Here is a 20,756-nt window from a genome sequence, read left to right as displayed (position 1 = left end):
CTAACTTCGCTGACTTCTCCAACCAATCTGGCTTATTCTTACCACCTTCCGGCGTGGTTCTCCTCCAATGACTATTCTCGTAAACCATCTAGGTCTTCCAGTCAAGAACATAACAAATCCCATGGTCACTCCTATTACCAATCCGCATCCGTACCCCATCAGCACGATCCTCCAAGTAAATCCACTCGCATCATCATCATCATCAACATCCCAAGGTTGTGGTGGCTGTGGTTGTGCCTCACTATCTCCACATTTTTTTGACAGTGGTAATCCGCATAATCCCGAATTTCCAATGTAAGAATCATTCTGAAATGTATCAAATTGGTTTCCATGAGGTATGGGACCAACTAGATGGTTCTTTGAAAGGTTTAAAACTGCAAGAAATGTCAAACTTTTGAGTTCCCCCGGAATCTCCCCAGTTATTTGGTTGGAAGAGAGGTCTAGCGATTCCAACATTGTCATATTTTGTAACAATGATGGAAGATGACCGGAAAGGCTATTCTGAGATAAATTCAGTAGCCGAAGTCCTTGTAGCTTTCCAACATTATTTGGAATCTCTCCTCGGAAATGGTTGTTCGACAAGTCGATTGTTGTGAAGGTGGTGAGGATATATTTCAGTTCGATTACGACCCCCTTCAAGACCAACTCCATAGTATCTCGATAGACCGTATCTCCCATGTATAGCGACGAACTTTTTGATTTATCCACATTCATCAAAGCTTTGAAATTGAGGAAATATGGTTCCGGTAGAAGCCCAGTGAAGTTATTGTGAGAAAGGTCAATAATTCGAAGCTTAGGGAAAGGAGTTTCAGTTCGTGAAGTGCCTATAGGACCATGAAATTTGTTGGATTTCAATACAAGAACTTGCAATTCTGGAAGTGACTCCAGCCAATGAGGGAATTCACCATTTAGATTGTTGTTCCCGAGATCTAGTACTTCCATGCTTTTACAATTGGCCAAAGATCGAGGCACTGGTCCTTGGAAACGATTTCCATTTAAATTAAGACTCCTCAACATACTTCTATTTGCAAATGTTGTAGGGATAGCCCCATGGAAGTCATTCGTTCGGAGATCTAACACCTTGAGATTATTGATGACATTTCCCAAACAGTGTGGAATAACACCATTTAAGTTGTTATTCGACAAAACAAGAATCTCGAGGAAACTCATATTGCAAATTGATGAAGGGAATTCTCCGGTTAGTTTATTGTGTGAGATTAGGAAGCGGATTAATGATGATGATGGAACTAGGAGGGGTCCTTGAAGATAGTTATAGGAAAGATCCAAAAAATATATGGAAGCCGCTGCTAACTTCGGAATCTCACCACGAAGTTTGTTGTCGGATAGATCTACTGATTGGAGCTTCTCTGCACCTTTTAAGAATTCCGAGAACTCGGTTATGTTGCAAGAGGACAAACCCAAGATACGAATATTGGGCCAGGTAGTGTTGGCATTACTTCCAATGCTCACTGAGGTATTACTCTTCGAAAGATAAAGCACTTCAAGGTTTGAGAATATCTGTAGCTCGATGACACCACTCAGATTATTCGATGAAAGGAAGAGGTGACGCAAGTTCACAAGACCTGAGATTGACTGCGGAATGGGACCATTGAGTTTGTTGTTTCTCAAGTCAATGATCCATAACTGTGAATCATGTCGGAACTCATGAATCTGTCCATTCAACTGGTTATATCCAAGGTCTAACAACTGCAATGAGGGAATAGCAAACAACCACGATGGTAGTGTTCCATTGCGATTGCTATTGGATAAGCCGAACCATTGGAGGTTTGGAAGTCCACTTAAGTTAGGAATAGGCCCCGCGGTAAGTGCATTAGACGAAATGTCTAAACAAACAAGTTGTGTTAGGTTAGCCACCCAACGTGGAAATGGGCCGTTGAAATTATTACGGTCAAGTCTTAAATACTCCAACTTTGTAAGCTTAGAAAAGAACTCGGGAATTGTACCATTGAGATTGTAGTTATACTCAACGCGGAAATCAGTGAGTTGCTCAAGATTTGAGAGAGTAGACGGGAGCTGACCGTTCAAATTGTTTTTTGTTAAACGTAATACAGTAATCCCCGTGAGGTTTCCAAGTGACTCGGGAAGAGGCCCAGAGAGTTCGTTGTAAGAGAGATCCAAAAAATATAAGGAAGCCCCTGCTGACAACTTCGGAATCTCACCACGAATTTTGTTGTTGGATAGATCTAGTGATTGGAGCTTCTCTGCGCTTTTTAAGAATTCCGGGAACTCAGTTATGTTACAAGAGGACAAACCCAAGACACGAAGATTGGGCCAGGTAGTGTTGGCTTTACTACCAATGCTCACTAAGGTATTACTCTTTGAAAGATCAAGCACTTCAAGGTTTGAGAATATCCGTAGCTCGATGACAACACTCAGATTATTTGATGAAAGGAGGAGGTAACGCAAGTTCACAAGACTTGAGATTGACTGTGGAATGGGACCATTGAGTTTATTGTTTTTCAAGTCAATGATCCACAACTGTGAATCATGTCGGAACTCATGAATTTGTCCAGTCAACTGGTTATATCCAAGGTCTAACGTTTGCAACGAGGGAATACCAAACAACCATGATGGTAGTGTTCCATTGCGATTGCTATTGGATAAGCCGAACCATTGGAGGTTTGGAAGTCCACTTAAGTTAGGAATAGGCCCCGCGTTAAGTGGATTAGACGAAATGTCTAAACAAACAAGTTGTGTTAGGTTGGCCACCCAACGTGGAAATGGGCCGTTGAAATTATTACGGTCAAGTCTTAAATACTCCAACTTTGTAAACTTAGAAAAGAACTCAGGAATTGTACCATTGAGATTGTTATGCTCAACGCGGAAATCAGTGAGTTGCTCAAGATTTGAGAGAGTAGACGGGACTTGACCACGAAGAATGTTGTGGGATAGATCTAGTGATTGGAGCTTCTCTGCGCTTTTTAAGAATTCTGGGAACTCGGTTATATTGCAATAGGACAAACCCAAGAAACGAAGATTGGGCCAGGTAGTGTTGGCTTTACTACCAATGCTCACTAAGGTATTACTCTTCGAAAGATCAAGCACTTCAAGGTTTGAGAATATCTGTAGCTCGATGATACCACTGAGATTATTTGATGAAAGGAAGAGGTAACGCAAGTTCACAAGACCTGAGATTGACTGTGGAATGGGACCATTGAGTTTATTGTTTCTCAAGTCAATGTTCCACAACTGTGAATCATGTCGGAACTCATGAATTTGTCCAGTCAACTGGTTATATCCAAGGTCTAACGTTTGCAACGAGGGAATACCAAACAACCACGATGGTAGTGTTCCATTGCGATTGCTATTGGATAAGCCGAACCATTGGAGGTTTGGAAGTCCACTTAAGTTAGGAATAGGCCCCGCGGTAAGTGGATTAGACGAAATGTCTAAACAAACAAGTTGTGTTAGGTTGGCCACCCAACGTGGAAATGGGCCCTTGAAATTATTACGGTCGAGTCTTAAATACTCCAACTTTGTAAACTTAGAAAAGAACTCAGGAATTGTACCATTGAGATTATTATACTCAATGTGGAAATCAGAAAGTTGCTCAAGATTTGAGAGAGTAGACGGTACCTGACCGTTCAAATTGTTTTCTGATAAACGTAATACAGTAATCCACGTGAGGTTTCCAAGTGACTCGGGAAGAGGCCCAGAGAGTTCGTTGACAGAGAGATCCAAGTAATTTAAAAACCCAAGATAGCCTATTGAATCGGGTAGTTTTCCACTGAGTCCGGTCTTCTTAAGGTCGAGAGTCGCTAAAGAAGACAAATTCATAAGGGAATCAGGTAGACCCGAAGATATGTTTACTAGGGTAAGCTTCAGGTTTTCTAGTTGGGTCAGGTTCATGAGCAAGGTTTTGAAATTGTGGGGTTCGAGTCTTAGTATACCAGTCTTGGACATAACACCCATGGAAGAAGAGAGATCGAGTGAAACGAGTTTGAATAGGTGGGTGATTTCCGATGGGATTGAGCCTGAGAGAAAGGAAGAGGATAGGTTGAGATGGGATAAGCTCGTGAATCGGCTAAACGAGGGTGGAAAAGGGGAGAAGTTGAAATGATTGAAGGCGAGATTGAGTTGCTGGAGGTGTGGGAGTTGGTAAAGAGTGGTATTCGGATGGATGGTGCCATAGAGTTTGCTACAACTAAGGTCGAGCCCAATCACATGACCAGTGGACACATTGCACGTTACCCCGTCCCATGAGCAACAATCGCTATCAGTAGTCTCGTTCCAAGACACTGTCTTCGGGTGCGAAGAAGAACCAAGTTCATCACACTGCCGGAAAGAAGCATAACTGTCTATGGTAAACATTTGCTTAAATTGCAGCAGTGAAGTTCTCTCATTGAGAGAACACGAATGATTCGACGAAGGAGATGAAGAGAGAGGGGATGAAGAAGCAGATTGACACTGGAAGAAAAAGAAGAGAAAATGAAAGAGCCATATCAACCTCTTCATTTGGTTTTTGGATTGAGAGTGGAAAAGTGGCGAGTATATTTGGGTTACGGTTGTGTTGGTTTGAAGTCATTGATCCCTCTATATATACTGGTACAACTAATACTTCTGAATAATAAATGTTTCCACTTGAATTGGTTTTACCTTTTCCAAAAAAAAACTTGAAATTGGGTTTCAATGTTTTTGGTTTTTTGCTCAGAGAAAATAAGATTCATTAAAACTCAAATACAAAGTACAAAACTAATAGAGTCTTGGGTTTTAACGTGGGCTTACACTTTCCCACTAGTACTCATTTGTCAATTGTCATCCAACACAAAAGAAGGGACCTGTTTATCCCCTCCTTTCATTTTTACCTGTTTATCCCCTCCTTTCAATCACATGTTTTTACATTTTAACTCAAAATTTTCATTTCAAAATTGTGAACCAAACGCAGCGAAAGACTTTTTTTACGTTTCGGAATGGGGCCTACACATGCTTCTTTTTCTCTCTTCCATTAAACTGGTACGGAGAAGCGGTTGGAATGGTGGTTTGGTGATGCGTAACAAAAAAAAAGTGGGAAGTATTTTTACAAAAAAAAAAAAAAAAAGTTGTGATGGGTTTCATTTTGAGGTTCCGTTGGAATGGGGTGATGATTTTGAAACTTTGCCCGAGAGTGCATTATTTATAGTGCTTTATGGGCATTTGAATGCATAGAAAAGTTGTAGCCAGTTTGTTGTTTCGTGCTTATTAGAATAGATTAGAGGTCGGGGCACACACGATATGTGTGCAAGTCGGATTTTCACAACATTTTGTAAAAATTTGATCGAACAATAAGTGAGAAACATTTTTACAAAAATGTTCACTTTGTTTGGTTGAGGTTTTAAAAAGTCATTTTTGAGAGTTGAGTGGTAATAAGTGGAGAGAGATAGAGAGAGAAATTTATTAAAAATTGTGCCGAGAGTAAAAATTACTTTCAAAATGATGAATCAAGCGGAGTGGTTATGAAAATCCGACTTGCACACGCATCACGTGTGCCCCGGCCTTTGGTAAAAATAAAAGCGCAGACTAGCTATATAAAGAGGGGAAAAAAAGGGTTTGAGGGATATCTTATTCTCACGCAGAAACGGAGAACGGGGGCTTCCGTCAGGAACTTTTTCTCACGCAATAGAGGGAGCAATTGAGTGGTGCGGCTGTTCTTCACGCTCGGCCAGAGCAGTAGCAACAACACGACGGAAGAAGAAAATAAACTTCAGGGTTCAATCTTTTTATTCTCTGCAAAGCTTTTTAGTTTATTGTTCAATGGAGTTTTATTTGTTTCACGATTATTTGTTCTCACTCTACGAGCGGCTAAACTATTCGGCTAGGGTGATTAGGAGGTCTCTCCAAATAGCGTAGACTTAGATTGTATGACTTGGTCGATTCATAACTTTTTATGAAGTTTAATATTTTTCTAACATTTGAATGTGTTTGTATCCACGGTTTCAAGCACTTTCATACAATAGTTTCTAATGTTTCAAGATAGACTTTGAGATAGAGTATACGACGTGAGACGGTTCGTGTGGTTGGTTAAATTCAGTGAGACGATCTGTGCGGTGTTAAGATAGCCTATACAGAGTACGAATCTCGATTATATTTTTGGGGATTATCGATAAGAATTGCTACCCTACGATGGTCTGGTTTAATGTTGAATGTGAACCCTCCTAAGTTTCGAAACAATTATGTTACAAAGGAAGACTGAATCGGAAACCCTTGTCCCTTCTCTCATTCGCTTACAATTCCTTTAATCGCTTTCTTAGTTTAATCAAATCCAAACATTTTCCTTTCAGAATTACAGTAGAAATAAATTGAATGTATCGCAACTTAGTTTTTTACTCTCCGTGTACGATTCTGAACTTAACCACTATCATGGACTTAACCACTATTCTTCGGAATATTAATTAATTCCTTGTTTTTATAAATTATATTTTTGGTATAAAAACGACAGACAAATCATAGTTGCAACTTACAATAACTTTATACAAAAAAACAAACACATTAACTTTCTGAAGATATAGAAGCAATGAAGTTTAAGATATTCAAGATTTAGGCAGCAACTACAATCTTAACTATGTCCAAGGTATTAATATGACAATATAACGTGTTTCCAACGTGCCCTAAACTTGTCGCGTCTAAAATATTGTTATCAACTAATTAAGTGGACACATAATTTGGTAGTGATAGACCACCTCTGTGTTTCGCAGATGTGTAGGATAGGGATACGTGAGGCCCGTTGACATATATCGTGCTTCTTAGCATAAAAAAGAATAGGAATTTGGATACACGATACCACTGTAGAAGGACATTGGCTACCTCCAACACCAAAAAATAAGAACACTGTATTTTTGCAGGTATGGATGCTGGTCTAGGGGACCTGATTTTGAACCAAACTTGGTGGTTATGATTCTTTTGAAATTAACTGCTTTCCACTTATTTGACTCAAACTTCTTTACTTCAAATTTTCTTTTACTTCAACAAATTAATCAGCAAAACAAAACCGATCAACTCGGACAACCTATCTTCCATGTTGTACCAAAAAGTTTTTTTCTCTCTCTTTTTTAGTCTTTTAATCTGTATATGTTCTTCACTATACCTATTTTACTAGTGTATTTTGTTGGTTAAAATAGTGGGCGAAATCATGCGTTCAACCTCAAAAATCCGCAAGCATTCCAAGAATCTGAGTGTCAAGAAATGTGAAGACAGGATCAGCAACTTGCCATGCAACCTTATGAGCCACATCCTTTCATTTCTTCCCACGAAAAACGCTGTGGCAACTTGTGTCTTGTCAACCAAGTGGAAGCAATCTTGGACATCGTACGACAGTGTGGACTTTGATGATACATTATTGCTAAATCATCGCAAGCGTGATAGAACTCCGTCTCTGCAAACTAGTTTCACAAATTTCATTGATCAAGTGGTGCTACGACATAGAGTCTCACGGTTAAATAAGTTCCATCTCAAGTGCACTCAGAGTTATGATCTGTCACGTGTTAATGCATGGATCGCTGCCGCCTTAGTCTCTAGTGTTAAAGAACTTCATCTCTCCATTCCAATGGAGCATTCTACAGTGCTACCTCAGGACCTCTTCTCTTGTGGAACATTGGCGGTACTAAAATTGGGTGCCAAATTTGTTATGAACGTTCCAGCTTCGGTTCATCTACCGAATCTTAAAATTCTCCATCTTCATAGTGTCAAATTTTCAGATGATGACTCAATCGATAGGCTCATCTGTGGTTGCCCTGTGCTTGACAAATTGAGTATGAGAGAATGTGTGGGGATAGATGTACGTGTTGTTAAGATTTCGGCACCCATGCTCAGAAGTTTGGTTATGTCTCATTTGTATTTCAATTACTGGGGACTTAGGCATGTTCCCAAGCACTCCTACAAGATTGTGCTCGAGACCCCAGCTCTTCTCTTCCTTGAAATCTTTGATGTTGTTGCAGAAGGTTATTCATTACAAAGCTTGTGTCATCTGGCTGAAGCACGTATTACTATTTATCAAACCACCGGCCAATTTAAGTCAGATTATTCTGAAGCTGTCAGTGATTTTCTCAAGGGGTTATCCAACGTACAACGTCTATACTTATCTAGTGAATTTATGGAGGTATACCAGCTTATTCTGATCGTTTGCTAGTTAAATTTTCCAGGTCATTTTATAGTAGTTGACCAAGTAAAGTATTCCTGTTTGAAGGTTATGCAAAGAGCAAATTGCCAAATGCCAAAGTTCCATTGCATGACTCACCTGGAGCTTGGTCCATCTGGGAAAACTCGCCACGTCTTGGGTCCCTTGTCTTTGGGGAGGTGAGTGGAGTGCGGTATGCTTTCCTTTTTATAGTTATGTGAGTAGCAATGCAATTGTGACATTTCTAATTTATTCTGTTATCAGGTAGATTCAGGTGCCCCTATGGGTCCAGCGCTTGTACACTGTTGGAATCCACCTCAAAGCGTGCCTTCTTGTTTGCTCTTTCACCTCAAGGAGATAGTGTTTAAGTGCTTTGTAGGGGAGAAAGATGAGCTGAAACTGTTGGATTATTTTCTGAACAACGCAAAAGTTTTGGAGAAGGTGAACGTGTGGCATTACAATCGACACAGAAACTGGAGCAAAACGTTTTACACCATGACAAGAGCTGAAGGTTTTAAGAAAATGTGGATGATGTGAAGGTTTTGGTTTGTTTTCGGTATTTCCAGTTGTTCTTGTCGAATTAGCTAGCGTGAATTGTTTTGCTACGGTGATGTTGGATGCGGAATTGTGACAGCCTCATAAAGTACTACTGTGTTAGTCGTCCTCTTCCTTTGATTTTTCGTTCTTCAATTTCGTATTTCGGGGCTATGAACTTTTTTTACAGCTTACCCCTCCAATGAAGTAGGTGATTAATGGTAGCTGTTCTGCATGAGATTTTGATAGGTATGGATTGAAATCAAACTTGTGCATCATTACAGGAAATTGTTACTTTTTCCGATTTATGTTATTTTAATTCATTTGCACAACGAGAAGAACACATTCCTCGTATGTTATCTTTGAGCCATTGTATGGTGATAAAATTAATGTGGAATGAAACTTAGTCATTTGTTGTGCTTGTGCACAAGAAGAAATAATCGATCAACCACGAGCAATCGCAAGAACATGAGATATGCGTGGTTCGGCAGTGCGTACCTACTCCACAGGGAAAGGGAATAAAAGATGGTGCAGTAAGCAAACAATAAGAGCTGCTTACTACCCACTGGCAATGAATCGTTGTTTTGTTTTGTTGCAGTTATGTTACTGCCAAACACAATCACACAAATTCATTCACATTAAATGTGGAGCCTACACACACTGTAAGCACACATTTGGACTCACGTTTGATGTAAGTGAGTTTGTGTGCAAGTGTGTGGTTGTATATTAATTAGTTTTTGTTTTTTTTTTTTTGGATAACGGAGAAATAGCCCTATACCCACGCCACTAAATGAATTTGACTTCACAACCCAAGCTTCATAGTGCACACACACTATGTGTTTGAACTCTATGTTTGATGTGAGTGAATTTGTGTGATTGTGGTGTAGGTGTGTGGTTGTGTGTGTGTCTATATATATATGTAACGGAGGCCACTAAATGGATTCAATTGTGCAATCTAAATCTCCGGGAGAGCTAGTGCTGCTACACCAATTACAGTCCCCTCACTTACTGTAAGGTACTCACCATATGAAAAATCGAATCCCAAATTTTAAAAAGAACTTCCAAAACCGGAGCATTCGTCCGAATCAGTAGAGGAACTCCTGGTTCTGGGTTTGGGTGTTCAATTTAATCGGTTTTTCTACATCGTGCGACGTGTCCTTCACGTCTCTTAACCTTCGCCCAATTCGCACGTCATGCCACGTGTGCTTTACTTTCCACAAAAGGACCAAAACCAAGGCTTCTGCAAGCAATCAATTTGGAAATTGATATTCGCGCTTTAATTTTTTGCTGATGCCCTTCACTTTATTCATGAAATGATTAGTAACTTCACGTTAAATTTAGAGCGCCATCAATAAAAAACGAAACGGAAAAATCAATTTCAAAATCACAAATAAACACACAAACAATTACTGTGTAAACACATTCACAAGTATATATACAATATGGCAAAAAAAAAAACACATTCACAAGTGTGGTGGGGTCCACATACACTGCGCATGTGAAACCCACTACACTTGTGAGTAGGTATGTGCAAAAAATCCGCCCACCCGCGGACCCGACCTGAAGGGTCTCGGGCGTGGTCCACTACAAGAAAAATTGCATTGGGTAACGAATGAATATCGTCACAAATTGCTTGTTTTTTGTCACAAATAATATAGGTGACGAAAAAAAATTTGTCGACTAAATTTGTCGACTAAAAGTTGTCGAGGATTTCTACCTGGTGACGAAATCTATTTTTCGCCACCTATAGTGTCTTTTGATGACGAAATATTTCGTCATCAAAAAGTGAATAATTGGTGACGAAATTTTTTTCCTCACTTATTGTGTTTTTTGACGACGAAATTTTTTGTCATAAATTATTCTTTTTGGCAACGAAAAAATTCGTCACTAATGAGTCTCATCGGTGATGAAAATTTTCGTTGCAAAAGACATTTTCATATGGGAAAAAAATCCTTCTTTCTAACTCTTGCTGGGTTTCGAACCCGAGTCTCTTGAGTTTTTCGCGCAAGCTCTAACCAACTGCACCACACACACTTTTCAGTAAATATTTGAAATATCTAATATATAACATATATGTTTAACATAAAAATATATTTCAAATGTAATTTTGAACCTTTAAACATTAAAATTAGTAATTTTGATAAACATAAAAGTTGTAGGCAATTGAGTTATTGTTCAAACCCAATTTGAATTATCTCAATCGGAGTTTTTAGTAAAGAGTTATGTTCGAAATACATTTAGTGACAAAGCGCAATTCATAAATTTCGTCACGAAAGGTATCCATTTGATGACGAAATATATTTTTCATCGCTGAAAGCGTTAAAATGGTGACGAAATTATTTTTCGTCACCAAAGTTAAGCATTTGGTGACAAAAAAAATATTTCGTTACTAAATTGGTCTCATTTAGTGACGAAATTTTTTTTTTGTCACCAAATGATTATCTTTGGTAACAAAAAATAATTTCGTCACCTTTTTTTAAGCTTTTGGTGACGAAAAATGTATTTCGTCTCCAAATAGGTACTTTTGGTGACGAAAATATTTTTTTCGTCGCTAAACAGGTATAATTGGTGACAAAATTATTTCGTCACGGAAGTTGTCAAAACGGCGACGAATTTATTTTTTCGTCGCCAAATATACTCATTTAGTGACAAAATTAAATTTCGTCGCCACTTTTTCGTCACCAATTTTCATTTTTCTTGTAGTGGTCAAACATGTGGTTTGAACGGGTGCTAGTTCACTTTCTGTTAAAAATCAGATTTCGGTTCAGGTTTGGATTGGTGTGTTCCTTACCTATGGGGTCGGTCCCGACCCGACCAACCCGAAGGGTAAACCCGGCCAACCCAACCCGAAGTAAATAATTGGGCTCGCAGATGGTTCTACCACCAGCGCGGTTCGGTTTTTGGATCCTAAAATGTTCTACACGACATGGTCGGGTCGGGTTTAGGTTTCGAGTCAAAACCGATCCGCCCAGCCCGTGCACACCCCTACTTGTGAGTATATTTGATAGAGGTGGCAAATAGGCGGGTTTGGGCGGGTTGAAACGGGTTATGGGTTGAATATTGACGGGTCAAATACGGATCAATAGTAGGCCGGTTAAAATGGATTGGATCAAATATGGGTCAAGTCATACCCAACCCAACCTGTCCCGACCCATTTTCCCTTTTCTCTCCGTCATACAACCAGAAAAACCCACCCCCCTCCCCTTTTTTTTTCTCTGCTTGGTTTCCCAGAAAGCAAATGAGACACGTTTGAAGATTTTATTGTTTTGATCCAGTGCATTTTACGGGCTGAAGAATACTAGGAAGTTTCTAAGCTGTAGGATCAACGTCATTACTTTGTTAGAACTGAATTTTGCTCTTGGTTGTATTTTTTTCCTTGCATATTTAACAGAGCCAAGATAGGTTGCTTAATCTTTTTTTACGTCCGGGCATAATTTTTTGAATTTCTTTGCAACATATTAAAGAGATCATAAAGTACTTTAATTTAGTGTAACGAAACTTAAAAAATGATACTTGAAAGTTGAAAGTACTATTTTTTCAATCCAAAAATTGCACGACTTTTCGTTGAGGCAGGCAATTGGGGATGGAGGAAGTAGTATATAACAGGTGAATTTGAGTCAAACCTTCGAATTAATAATTCAATTTCAATTGAACTTTCCTGCTCAATTTCTGCTCATACGCTTTTAGAGCGGTAGCAAAAAGTAGCATTGTATAACCAAAATACCACTTGTCGTACTAATTTTCCACCATTTGTCCTAAAAAATCAATTGATATTATGCAGGATTTGAATTAAATTTTCCTCTTAACTAAACCTTACTAGTATTATTTTGGGAACGACAGGAAGTCAGCTTGAAGAAAACAATAAATTGATATTCGCGCTCTACTTTTTATTGATGGCGCTCCACTTTGTAATTGAAATCAGATTCTTTGAGGGGGAGAAAGAAGAGTGGGAGATGGTCCAGTATTTTCTGTGCAATGCAAAAGTTTTGGAGAAGGTGCACATGCGTTACAGCAATGAAAGAGACTGCACAATCCAGATCACACAGCGACATTAAGCAAGAGCTTGAGATTTGTAACTGAACTTTTGATCAAAGGGTCTCCAGGACTTCTTCGATCATGTCGCAACACAATACCAGACTTGTTTTGGATATTTTCGTAGTAGTCTCACTTTGTCAAATTAGCTTGCGAAAATCAATTTGCTATCATGATGCTGGAAGCAGGGTTGTGACAGCGGAGAGAAAGTTCTGTATTAGGGGTCCTGATCCTTTTTGTTTTGGTACTTCAGTTTCGTATCTCTGGTAATGGACTTTGTTAGTAGGCTAGCCTCTGGTGAAGCGGGAGAATTGTTGTATATTCCTTGTGGAGTTTTGTCCACATTATTTGTGAAACCTCGTTTGTAAAGTTTCGACACGTGTTTTGCGACAGGTGCTTTGCGTGTCACACTGGTTTCTGGAGTACTATTTTAATTTCTTCCTACAATACGCCCGCTCTTCTTTCGAAGTAGTTGAATGCAAATACGTACATGTCGCTTTAATTTGGTTTTCCTTGTGTAAAATTAATGTCCTCGGCTTTGCTACATATTCAGAGTAAACCTCTAACCTCGCCACCTCCTGCTGCTAGGACTCCACCTTGCCATTAAAGTCAAAACTGAGTACACCCAAAAGTGGTATTCGGTGGGAGATCGGCGAAATAGAAAGGAAAACGAAAAAAAGTGGAAAAGAGACATCGTCGGAGATGGGTGAAAAAAGATGACAACGATCGACTATGGGTGGGTGTGCCGGAGCACGAGTGCAGGCCTAAAAGCATTTTTTAAAAATGTCTCGAAGTATAAGGGTATGGACAGGTTCGCCCAATGTCGTGGACACGTGGAACACATTTTTCGACGCCCGGATGAACTACTCGGGCACCACGTGGGCATGGCCACGTGCTACCCATCCGGTAACCAAAAATTTATCCATGGGCAGGGCCCACACATATTTGTGTGGTGGGGAGAGCGCTTGGGGTACCACCCGTCCATTCCCCCAGGGGCACTAGGCCCCGTTCCCGAAAGGAAAATAAGTATTTATTTTTTAAGAAGGCAATTTCAAGCTCAAAAATCACGTGCTTACGTAAATAATTTTTTTATCAATATGGATCTTGTTTGATAGATATCATTGAGATCTTTAATACGGTACCAAAAAATATTGAAAAATTATTTTTACCTAGAATTATTCTAAGCGTTAGAATGTGGACGTGCGTGGTGATGGAGTTTGATTCATTGCCGTATTTTAGTACTTCTTCGAAAACAAACGTAATGAAGTGAATATAAATAGAAGAAGAACAATAAATAGACTTTATGATACTTCAAAGTAGAAGTCGATCGACGGTGTAAATACAACCACAATGCAAATTGAGGGAGGAAGAAGAGGGGGAAGGGAACAAAAATGCTACTTGCACAATCGTTGTGTTGGTTGTGTGCGTAATTCTGACCGTCCAGATGTATTTGGATGGTCTAGATTTATAAAAACTCTTTCAAGGAAAAGTTTAACTTTTATGAAAAAGAGTTTAAACTTTTATGAAAAAGAGTTTAAGCGAATTCTGACAATTTATTACAGTAATAGACGGCTAGAAATTAATTGTGTGTTGTGTTTTACATAACCGTTGTGTGTATAGCAATTTTGGGAAAGGAAACCCCTCGAACTTCTATGGGGCCTCGAGTCCGGAACGGGAGGGAGATGAATAAATATAGGAGAGAACGGGACAAGAGACGTGGCCGCGACACTCAACAAGTCCACTTGGTTCTGTCCTCCTTCGATTCACACACTTGAGTCCTTTTATAGACGAAACCACCATCCTGAGTGAGAGAGAGAGCGGGTGGGGGGTGGGGTTGTGCATCTTTGACTCTCTGTGTCGATGAATTTATATTTAACTTTTCAGTAATTAAAAAAATTAATATTTCAATTTACATTTGGAATTTTATTTTGCTGTGAAAGCACAATATTGACGGTCAAATGCCAAAAAAATAAAAATGTATGTATGCCCATCACTCGAGATAATACGTACGAAGAGTCTCACATGTGTCAAAAACATGACATGAATGAGGGTGCAGTTCTGCTATGTTATTGAACTACAGGCTAACAACAATAGTCAAGTTGTTTCCGCTGAATGTTATTTTATTTGATATATGTGAGAAGAATGATATGCCTAAAAATCCCTGAAAACATGTGTCTTTTAGTCTATTTAGTTTTGCGGAAACTCTCCCTGAAGATATGAGTAGAAATTCATAAGTGCACATGTGAATTTATGGTTATAAGTTTGTGCAGTTATTCTACTTAGTTACCCAACGTTTCAAATTGCTACATTCCTTAGAAGGGCATAGGATCCCCTTTACCCTAACTCTCCCTTGTCTCATGTCTTCTCCCTACTACACCCAGAGCTAAGAAGTACGGTTACGGACATGGAAAATGGAGCATGAGAAGGATACAACATTTTTCCTATAGTTGGGACACATGAATGTTGGAGACACGTTGAAAGAAAAATAGGTATCATTGATAGGGGTGTAAATACACCTATTTATGCCTCCTAACTTAGACTTGTTATGTCTGTTTAGTGCACTATTTGGGGATTGATACTTGTTAATTGTGTTTCTGGACTCATGGAGCCGATGAATAACACTTGGAGCTAGAGTGCAAAGTTTGATTTTATTTGGTGTTGAGGCACAGCTGTGCCGATAGAATTATTCAAGCGATGAGATGAGTTTATAATAGGGAAAAAAAATAAAAGAGCAGAAACTATAGTCTTTGCACGTGATCGAAAAAAGTAGGCCCACTAATTATAAGAATTATAATTAATGGGCCTATTTTTCCCGGCCACAAATTAACCACCTGCCAAAGGAAATTAAAATTCTCGGCTGATTACAACTTCAGTGGAGCACACTATATAAAGAGGGGAAAAAAGGGGTTTGAGGGATATCTTATTCTCACGCAGAAACGGAGAACGGGGGCTGCCGTGCGGCTGTTCAACACGCCTCGGCCAGAGAAGTAGCAACAACACGACGGAAGAAGAAAACTTGCTTCAGGGTTCAATCTTTTTATTCTCTGCAAACCTTTTTAGTTTATTGTTCAATGGAGTTTTATTTGTTTTACGATTATTTGTTCTCATTCCACGAGGGGCTAAACTATTCGGCTAGGGTAACGAGGGGGTCTATCCAAGTAGCATAGTTGTTTGATTCTTAGGGTTTTATATTCAACTTGATTGTATGACTTGGTCGATTCATAACTTTTTATGACGTTTAATATTTTTTTGACATTCTAATGTGTTTATATCTATGGTTTCAAGCACTGTCATACAATGGTTTCTAATGTTCCAAAATAGGCTTTGAGATGGACTATACTTTGAGATAGACTATACGACGTGAGACGGGTCGTGCTTGTTAAATCCAGTGAGATGATCTGTGCCGTGTTGAGATAGCCTACACGGAGTACGAATCTTGATTATTTTTTTGGGGGGAAGACTGAATCGGAAACCCAAGTCTCTTCTCTCATTTGTTTACAAATCCTTTAATCGCTTTCTTAGTTTAATCAAATCAAATCAAATCCAAACATTTTCCTTTCAGAATTAAAGTAGAAATCAATTGAACGTATCGCAACTTAGCTTTTTACTCTCCGTGGATGATCCTGGACTTAACCACTGTTCATCGGAATATTATTTAATTCCTTAGTTTTATAAATTATATTTTTGGTACGAAAACGATAGACAAATCATAGTTGCAACTTACATACAATAACTTTATACAAAAAAACAAAGAAACTTTCTGAAGATTTAGAAACAATGAAGTTTAAGATATTGAAGATTTAGGCAGCCACTGCAATCTTAACTATGTCCAAGGTATAAATATGATAATCTAACGTGTTTCCAATGTGCCCTAAACTTGTCCTGACTAAAATATTGTTATAAACTAAGCGGACACATATTTGTGTCGCAGATGTGTTGGATAGGGATACGTGAGGCCCGTTGACATATATCGTGCTTCTTAGCATAAAAGAATAGGCATTTGGATACATGATACCACTGTAGAAGGACATTGGCTACCACCAACACCAAGAAATAAGAACACTGGGTATTTTTGCAGGTCTGGCTGTTGGTCTAGGGGACCTGATTTTGAACCAAACTTAGTGGTTATGATTCTTACGAAATTAACTGCTTTCCACTTATTTGACTCAACCTTACTTAATCTTCACGTCAAATTTTCTATTACTTCAACAAATTAATTAGCAAAACCAAACCCATCAACTCGGACAACCTATCTTCCATGTTGTACCAAAAAGTTTTTTTCTTTCTCTTTTTTAGTCTTTTAATCTGTATATGTTCTTCACTATACCTATTTTACTAGTGTATTTTGTTGGTTAAAATAGTGGGCGAAATCATGCGTTCAACCTCAAAAATCCGCAAGCGTTCCAAGCATCTGAGTGTCAAGAAATGTGAAGACAGGATCAGCAACTTGCCATGCAACCTTATTAGCCACATCCTTTCATTTCTTCCCACGAAAAATGCTGTGGCAACTTGTGTCTTGTCAACCAAGTGGAAGCAATCTTGGACATCGTACGACAGTGTGGACTTTGATGATACATTATTGCTAAATCCTCACAAGCGTGATAGAACTCCGTCTCTGCAAACAAGTTTCACAAGTTTCATTGATCGAGTGGTGCTACTACATAGAGTCTCACGGTTAAATAAGTTCCATCTCAAGTGCACTCAGGGTTACGATCTGTCAAATGTTAATGCATGGATTGCTGCCGCCTTATTGTCTAGTGTTCAAGAACTTCATATCTCCATTCCCATGAAGCATTCTATAGTGCTACCTCAGGACCTCTTCTCTTGTGGAACATTGGTGGTACTAAAATTGGCTGCCAAATTTGTTATGAATGTACCAGCTTCGGTTCATCTACCGAATCTTAAAATTCTCCATCTTCGTAGTGTTGAATTTTCAGATGATGAGTCAATCGATAGGCTGATCTGTGGTTGCCCTGTGCTTGACAAATTGAGTATGAGAGGATGTGTTGGGATAGATGTACGTGTTGTAAAGATTTCGGCACCTATGCTCACAAGTTTGGTTATGCATTATTTGTATTCCAATTACTGGGAAATTAGGGATTTTCCCGAGCACTCCTACAAGATTGTGCTCGAGACCCCAGCTCTTTTGTTCCTTGACATCATGGATAAGGTTGCAGAAGGTTATTCATTACAAAGCTTATGTCATCTGGCTGAAGCTCGTATTACTATTTTTCAAACCACCGACCAATTTGAGTTAGAGTTTGATTATTCTGAAGCTGTAAGTGATTTTCTCAAGGGATTATCCAACGTACAACGTCTATACTTATCTAGTGACTTTATGGAGGTATGCCAGCTTATTCTGATCTATTTTCATTTCTAACAACTTACAAAATCTCGACTAGTCTACTCGCTTGTATGTATCGTTTGCTAGTTAAATTTTCCAGGTCATTTTATAGTAGTTGACCAAGTAAAGTATTCCTGTCTAAAGGTTATGCAAATAGCAAATTGCCGAATGCCAAAGTTCCATTGCATGACTTACTTGGAGCTTGGTCCATCCGGGGGTGATACTGTGGTATGGGCATTGTTGACAGAGTTGCTAGAAAACTCGCCACTTCTCGGGTCCCTTGTGTTTGGGGAGGTGAGTGGAGTGCGGTATGCTTTCCTTTTATAGTTATGTGAGTAGCAATGCAATTGTGACATTTCTAATTTATTCTGTACTCAGGTAGATTCCGGTGACCCTATAGGTCCAGAGCTTTTACACCGTTGGAATCCACCTCAAAGCGTGCCTTCTTGTTTGCTCTTTCACCTCAAGGAGATAGAGTTTAAGTTCTTTGAAGGGGAGAATTATGAGCTGGAACTGTTGGATTATTTTCTGAACAACGCAAAAGTTTTGGAGAAGGTGAACGTGTGTCATCACAATCGACACAGAAACTGGAGCCAAACATTTTACACCATGACAAGAGCTGAAGGTTTTAAGAAAATGTGGATGATGTGAAAGGCTCAAGGACCACTCAGATTGCAATCCCGTATTATCTGGTTTGTTTTTGGTATTTCCAGTTGCTCTTGTCAAATTAGCTTGTGAAAATCATTTCGCTACCGTGATGTTGGATGCGGAATTGTGACAGCTTCATCTGTGTTAGTCGTCCTTATCCTTATCCTTTGATTTTTGGTTCTTTAATTTCGTATGTCATCGTTATGAGCTTTTTTACGGCTTACCCCTCCGGAAGAAGTAGATGAATGGTATCTGTTCTGCATGAGATTTTGATTAGCTATAGATTGAATCAAACTTGTAACATTGTTACAGGAAATTGTTACTACTTTTTTCGGTTTAGGTCATTTTGATTCATTTGCACAATGAGAAGAACATATACCTTGTATGTCAACTTTGAGCCATATTTGTCTTTTATACCTCCTCAATTAACCCAAACATTCTATCGTTATATAAACTAGCAGTAAACCTGTGCTACGCCCAGTGAGTTACATTATGGAGAAGAGGCGAATTACATTATGGAGCAGAGGACTTCTTGGGTGAAAATATGTGGTGACACTCGTTAGCTTAAAACAAGACAAGAAGATTAGGAAAATGGGCGTGGTAGTTTACAGTTAGCTTTTGGAGTTGAGTTTGAAGAATCCAGTTTGGAAGCTTTATTGTGAATTTGTGATGGGTTGCTAAATAAGCAGCGCAAGAAAATATATACGCGTGATTATTTCATTTCGCGCTCTAGTTTCAGAAGTCCCCAATAATGAAACCTCCAACTGTTTTTTGTTAAACATGGAAGGTCAAATTCGTTTATTTAGAATCCTCAACTATCCAAGCGAACCCTAAATAAGTCACCAGTTGAGACATAAATCGCAAGACTATAGTATGGTGATAAAATGTGGAATGAAACCTGGTCATTTGTTGTGCACAAGAAGAAACAATCGATCAATCATGGGCAATCACAAGACATGAGATATACGTGGTTTCGCAGTGCGTACCTACTCCACGGGGAGGGGAGTTAACAATCCACCAATAACGAGGTTTTAAGTAAACAAAAACAGAACTAAAATGATGTTATGAGGTGTCTTGTATTTTGCTCAAGCATAGCTCTCTTATGCTCGAGCAATAAGAGAGTAAGACATGGCTTTTACATTTACGAAGCCAAATTTTGGTCTCCGTGCGCCCAACAATAGCCCTTGACCACTACAGCTACTAATTGTAGGAAATGGTTACTGGTCAACGTGTACGAAAGAAACTCGGAAACGATTCACTTCATTTTCTAGGTGTAATATATTCAATCTCAAAATGAAGCTGCTTACTACCCACTTTTCATAAAACTAAATTTTTACTATTTATCAAGTGTCATACACCATCTTTTAGTTCTTCAAAAATCCTCTTTATCTGTATATAATAGGTCTTTATGCAATTTAAATTGGAAGAGATGCGAGCATTTTACCGAATTAATTTATTTCTTGACTTATTGAGGGTAAATTGGTCATACCTTTCGATGTACAAATAATTTCTTAACCAAACTACTCGGGTTAGAAATGAATATTTATGCCTATGAGATTGAATTTTTTTGAGCCCATTAATGAAGGGAATTGATTTTCGAACTCTCCAAATTATTAATTACACTCCAAAAGGGGAGTGCAAAAATCATTGCAATTAATAAATGGGATGAACTTCAAAAGAACACTTATAGTCCAGTCCGACTCTGCCTGATCCATATATTATAGTTACCCCAAACGAATTGCAAGATTTCAACTTAAAATGAATCCATATTTTAATATTTGTGCAAAGAACTTAGAATTTTAGCTGCACTTCTTATCGTTGTGAAGCCTAATTTGAGTTATGCATGATTAAATATTTATCTTGTTGGAGTATTATGTTTTGGAGAAATGATGCATTTCGTATTTGAAAAAGTTGGACTTGGGTAGTGCATAAATTTCCGGGAAAGGTGCATACGGTGTGGTTATCAGAGAGATGCGAATGAAATGTTCATTGCTGTCTGGATGTTTGTCTTGGTGTAGAAGCCCAGAAATCGCAGAGGCCATGGCGGTTTGTCATGGCATCCAAATGAGGCTTCAACTAGGACTAAAT

The 20,756-nt window shown here is 38.8% G+C and overlaps 2 protein-coding genes across 2 annotated transcripts; one reads left to right on the top strand and one right to left on the bottom strand.

Moving 5' to 3' along the window:
- Positions 1-4,527, bottom strand: LOC131327537 (receptor-like protein 9DC3). The gene is made up of 2 exons (XM_058360693.1): positions 2,181-4,527; positions 1-1,259 (listed from the first exon to the last, which is right to left on the bottom strand). The coding sequence occupies exons 1-2, from the start codon at positions 4,474-4,476 to the stop codon at positions 1-3; spliced, it is 3,555 nt and encodes a 1,184-aa protein (XP_058216676.1). The 5' UTR covers positions 4,477-4,527.
- Positions 4,528-6,856: 2,329 nt separating this feature from the next.
- On the top strand, positions 6,857-18,801 carry LOC131327527 (uncharacterized). Its single transcript, XM_058360685.1, has 9 exons — positions 6,857-8,092; positions 8,180-8,289; positions 8,379-8,444; positions 9,243-9,335; positions 12,930-13,040; positions 15,569-15,702; positions 17,038-18,020; positions 18,165-18,314; positions 18,399-18,801. The coding sequence occupies exons 1-9, from the start codon at positions 7,127-7,129 to the stop codon at positions 18,669-18,671; spliced, it is 2,886 nt and encodes a 961-aa protein (XP_058216668.1). The 5' UTR covers positions 6,857-7,126; the 3' UTR covers positions 18,672-18,801.
- The last annotated feature ends 1,955 nt before the right edge of the window (positions 18,802-20,756 follow it).

Source organism: Rhododendron vialii, chromosome 1a, assembly GCF_030253575.1.
Source record: "Rhododendron vialii isolate Sample 1 chromosome 1a, ASM3025357v1".
Taxonomy (NCBI): Eukaryota; Viridiplantae; Streptophyta; class Magnoliopsida; order Ericales; family Ericaceae; genus Rhododendron; species Rhododendron vialii.
Note: the sequence above shows the minus strand (reverse complement) of the source record. Positions and strands in the feature narration are given on the sequence as shown.

What these genes read in the sequence shown, in the direction of transcription:
- LOC131327537 (XM_058360693.1), bottom strand. Translation starts at nt 4,476, where the DNA reads ATGAAGAGGTTGATATGGCTCTTTCATTTTCTCTTCTTTTTCTTCCAG. An exon ending in ATCCAACAACAAAATTCGTG is followed by an intron (nt 1,260 to 2,180) that starts GTGAGATTCCGA and finishes ACTATCTTCAAG; the next exon opens with GACCCCTCCTAGTTCCATCA.
- LOC131327527 (XM_058360685.1), top strand. Translation starts at nt 7,127, where the DNA reads ATGCGTTCAACCTCAAAAATCCGCAAGCATTCCAAGAATCTGAGTGTC. An exon ending in GGTCCCTTGTCTTTGGGGAG is followed by an intron (nt 8,290 to 8,378) that starts GTGAGTGGAGTG and finishes GTTATCAGGTAG; the next exon opens with ATTCAGGTGCCCCTATGGGT. An exon ending in TATCTAGTGACTTTATGGAG is followed by an intron (nt 18,021 to 18,164) that starts GTATGCCAGCTT and finishes TCCTGTCTAAAG; the next exon opens with GTTATGCAAATAGCAAATTG.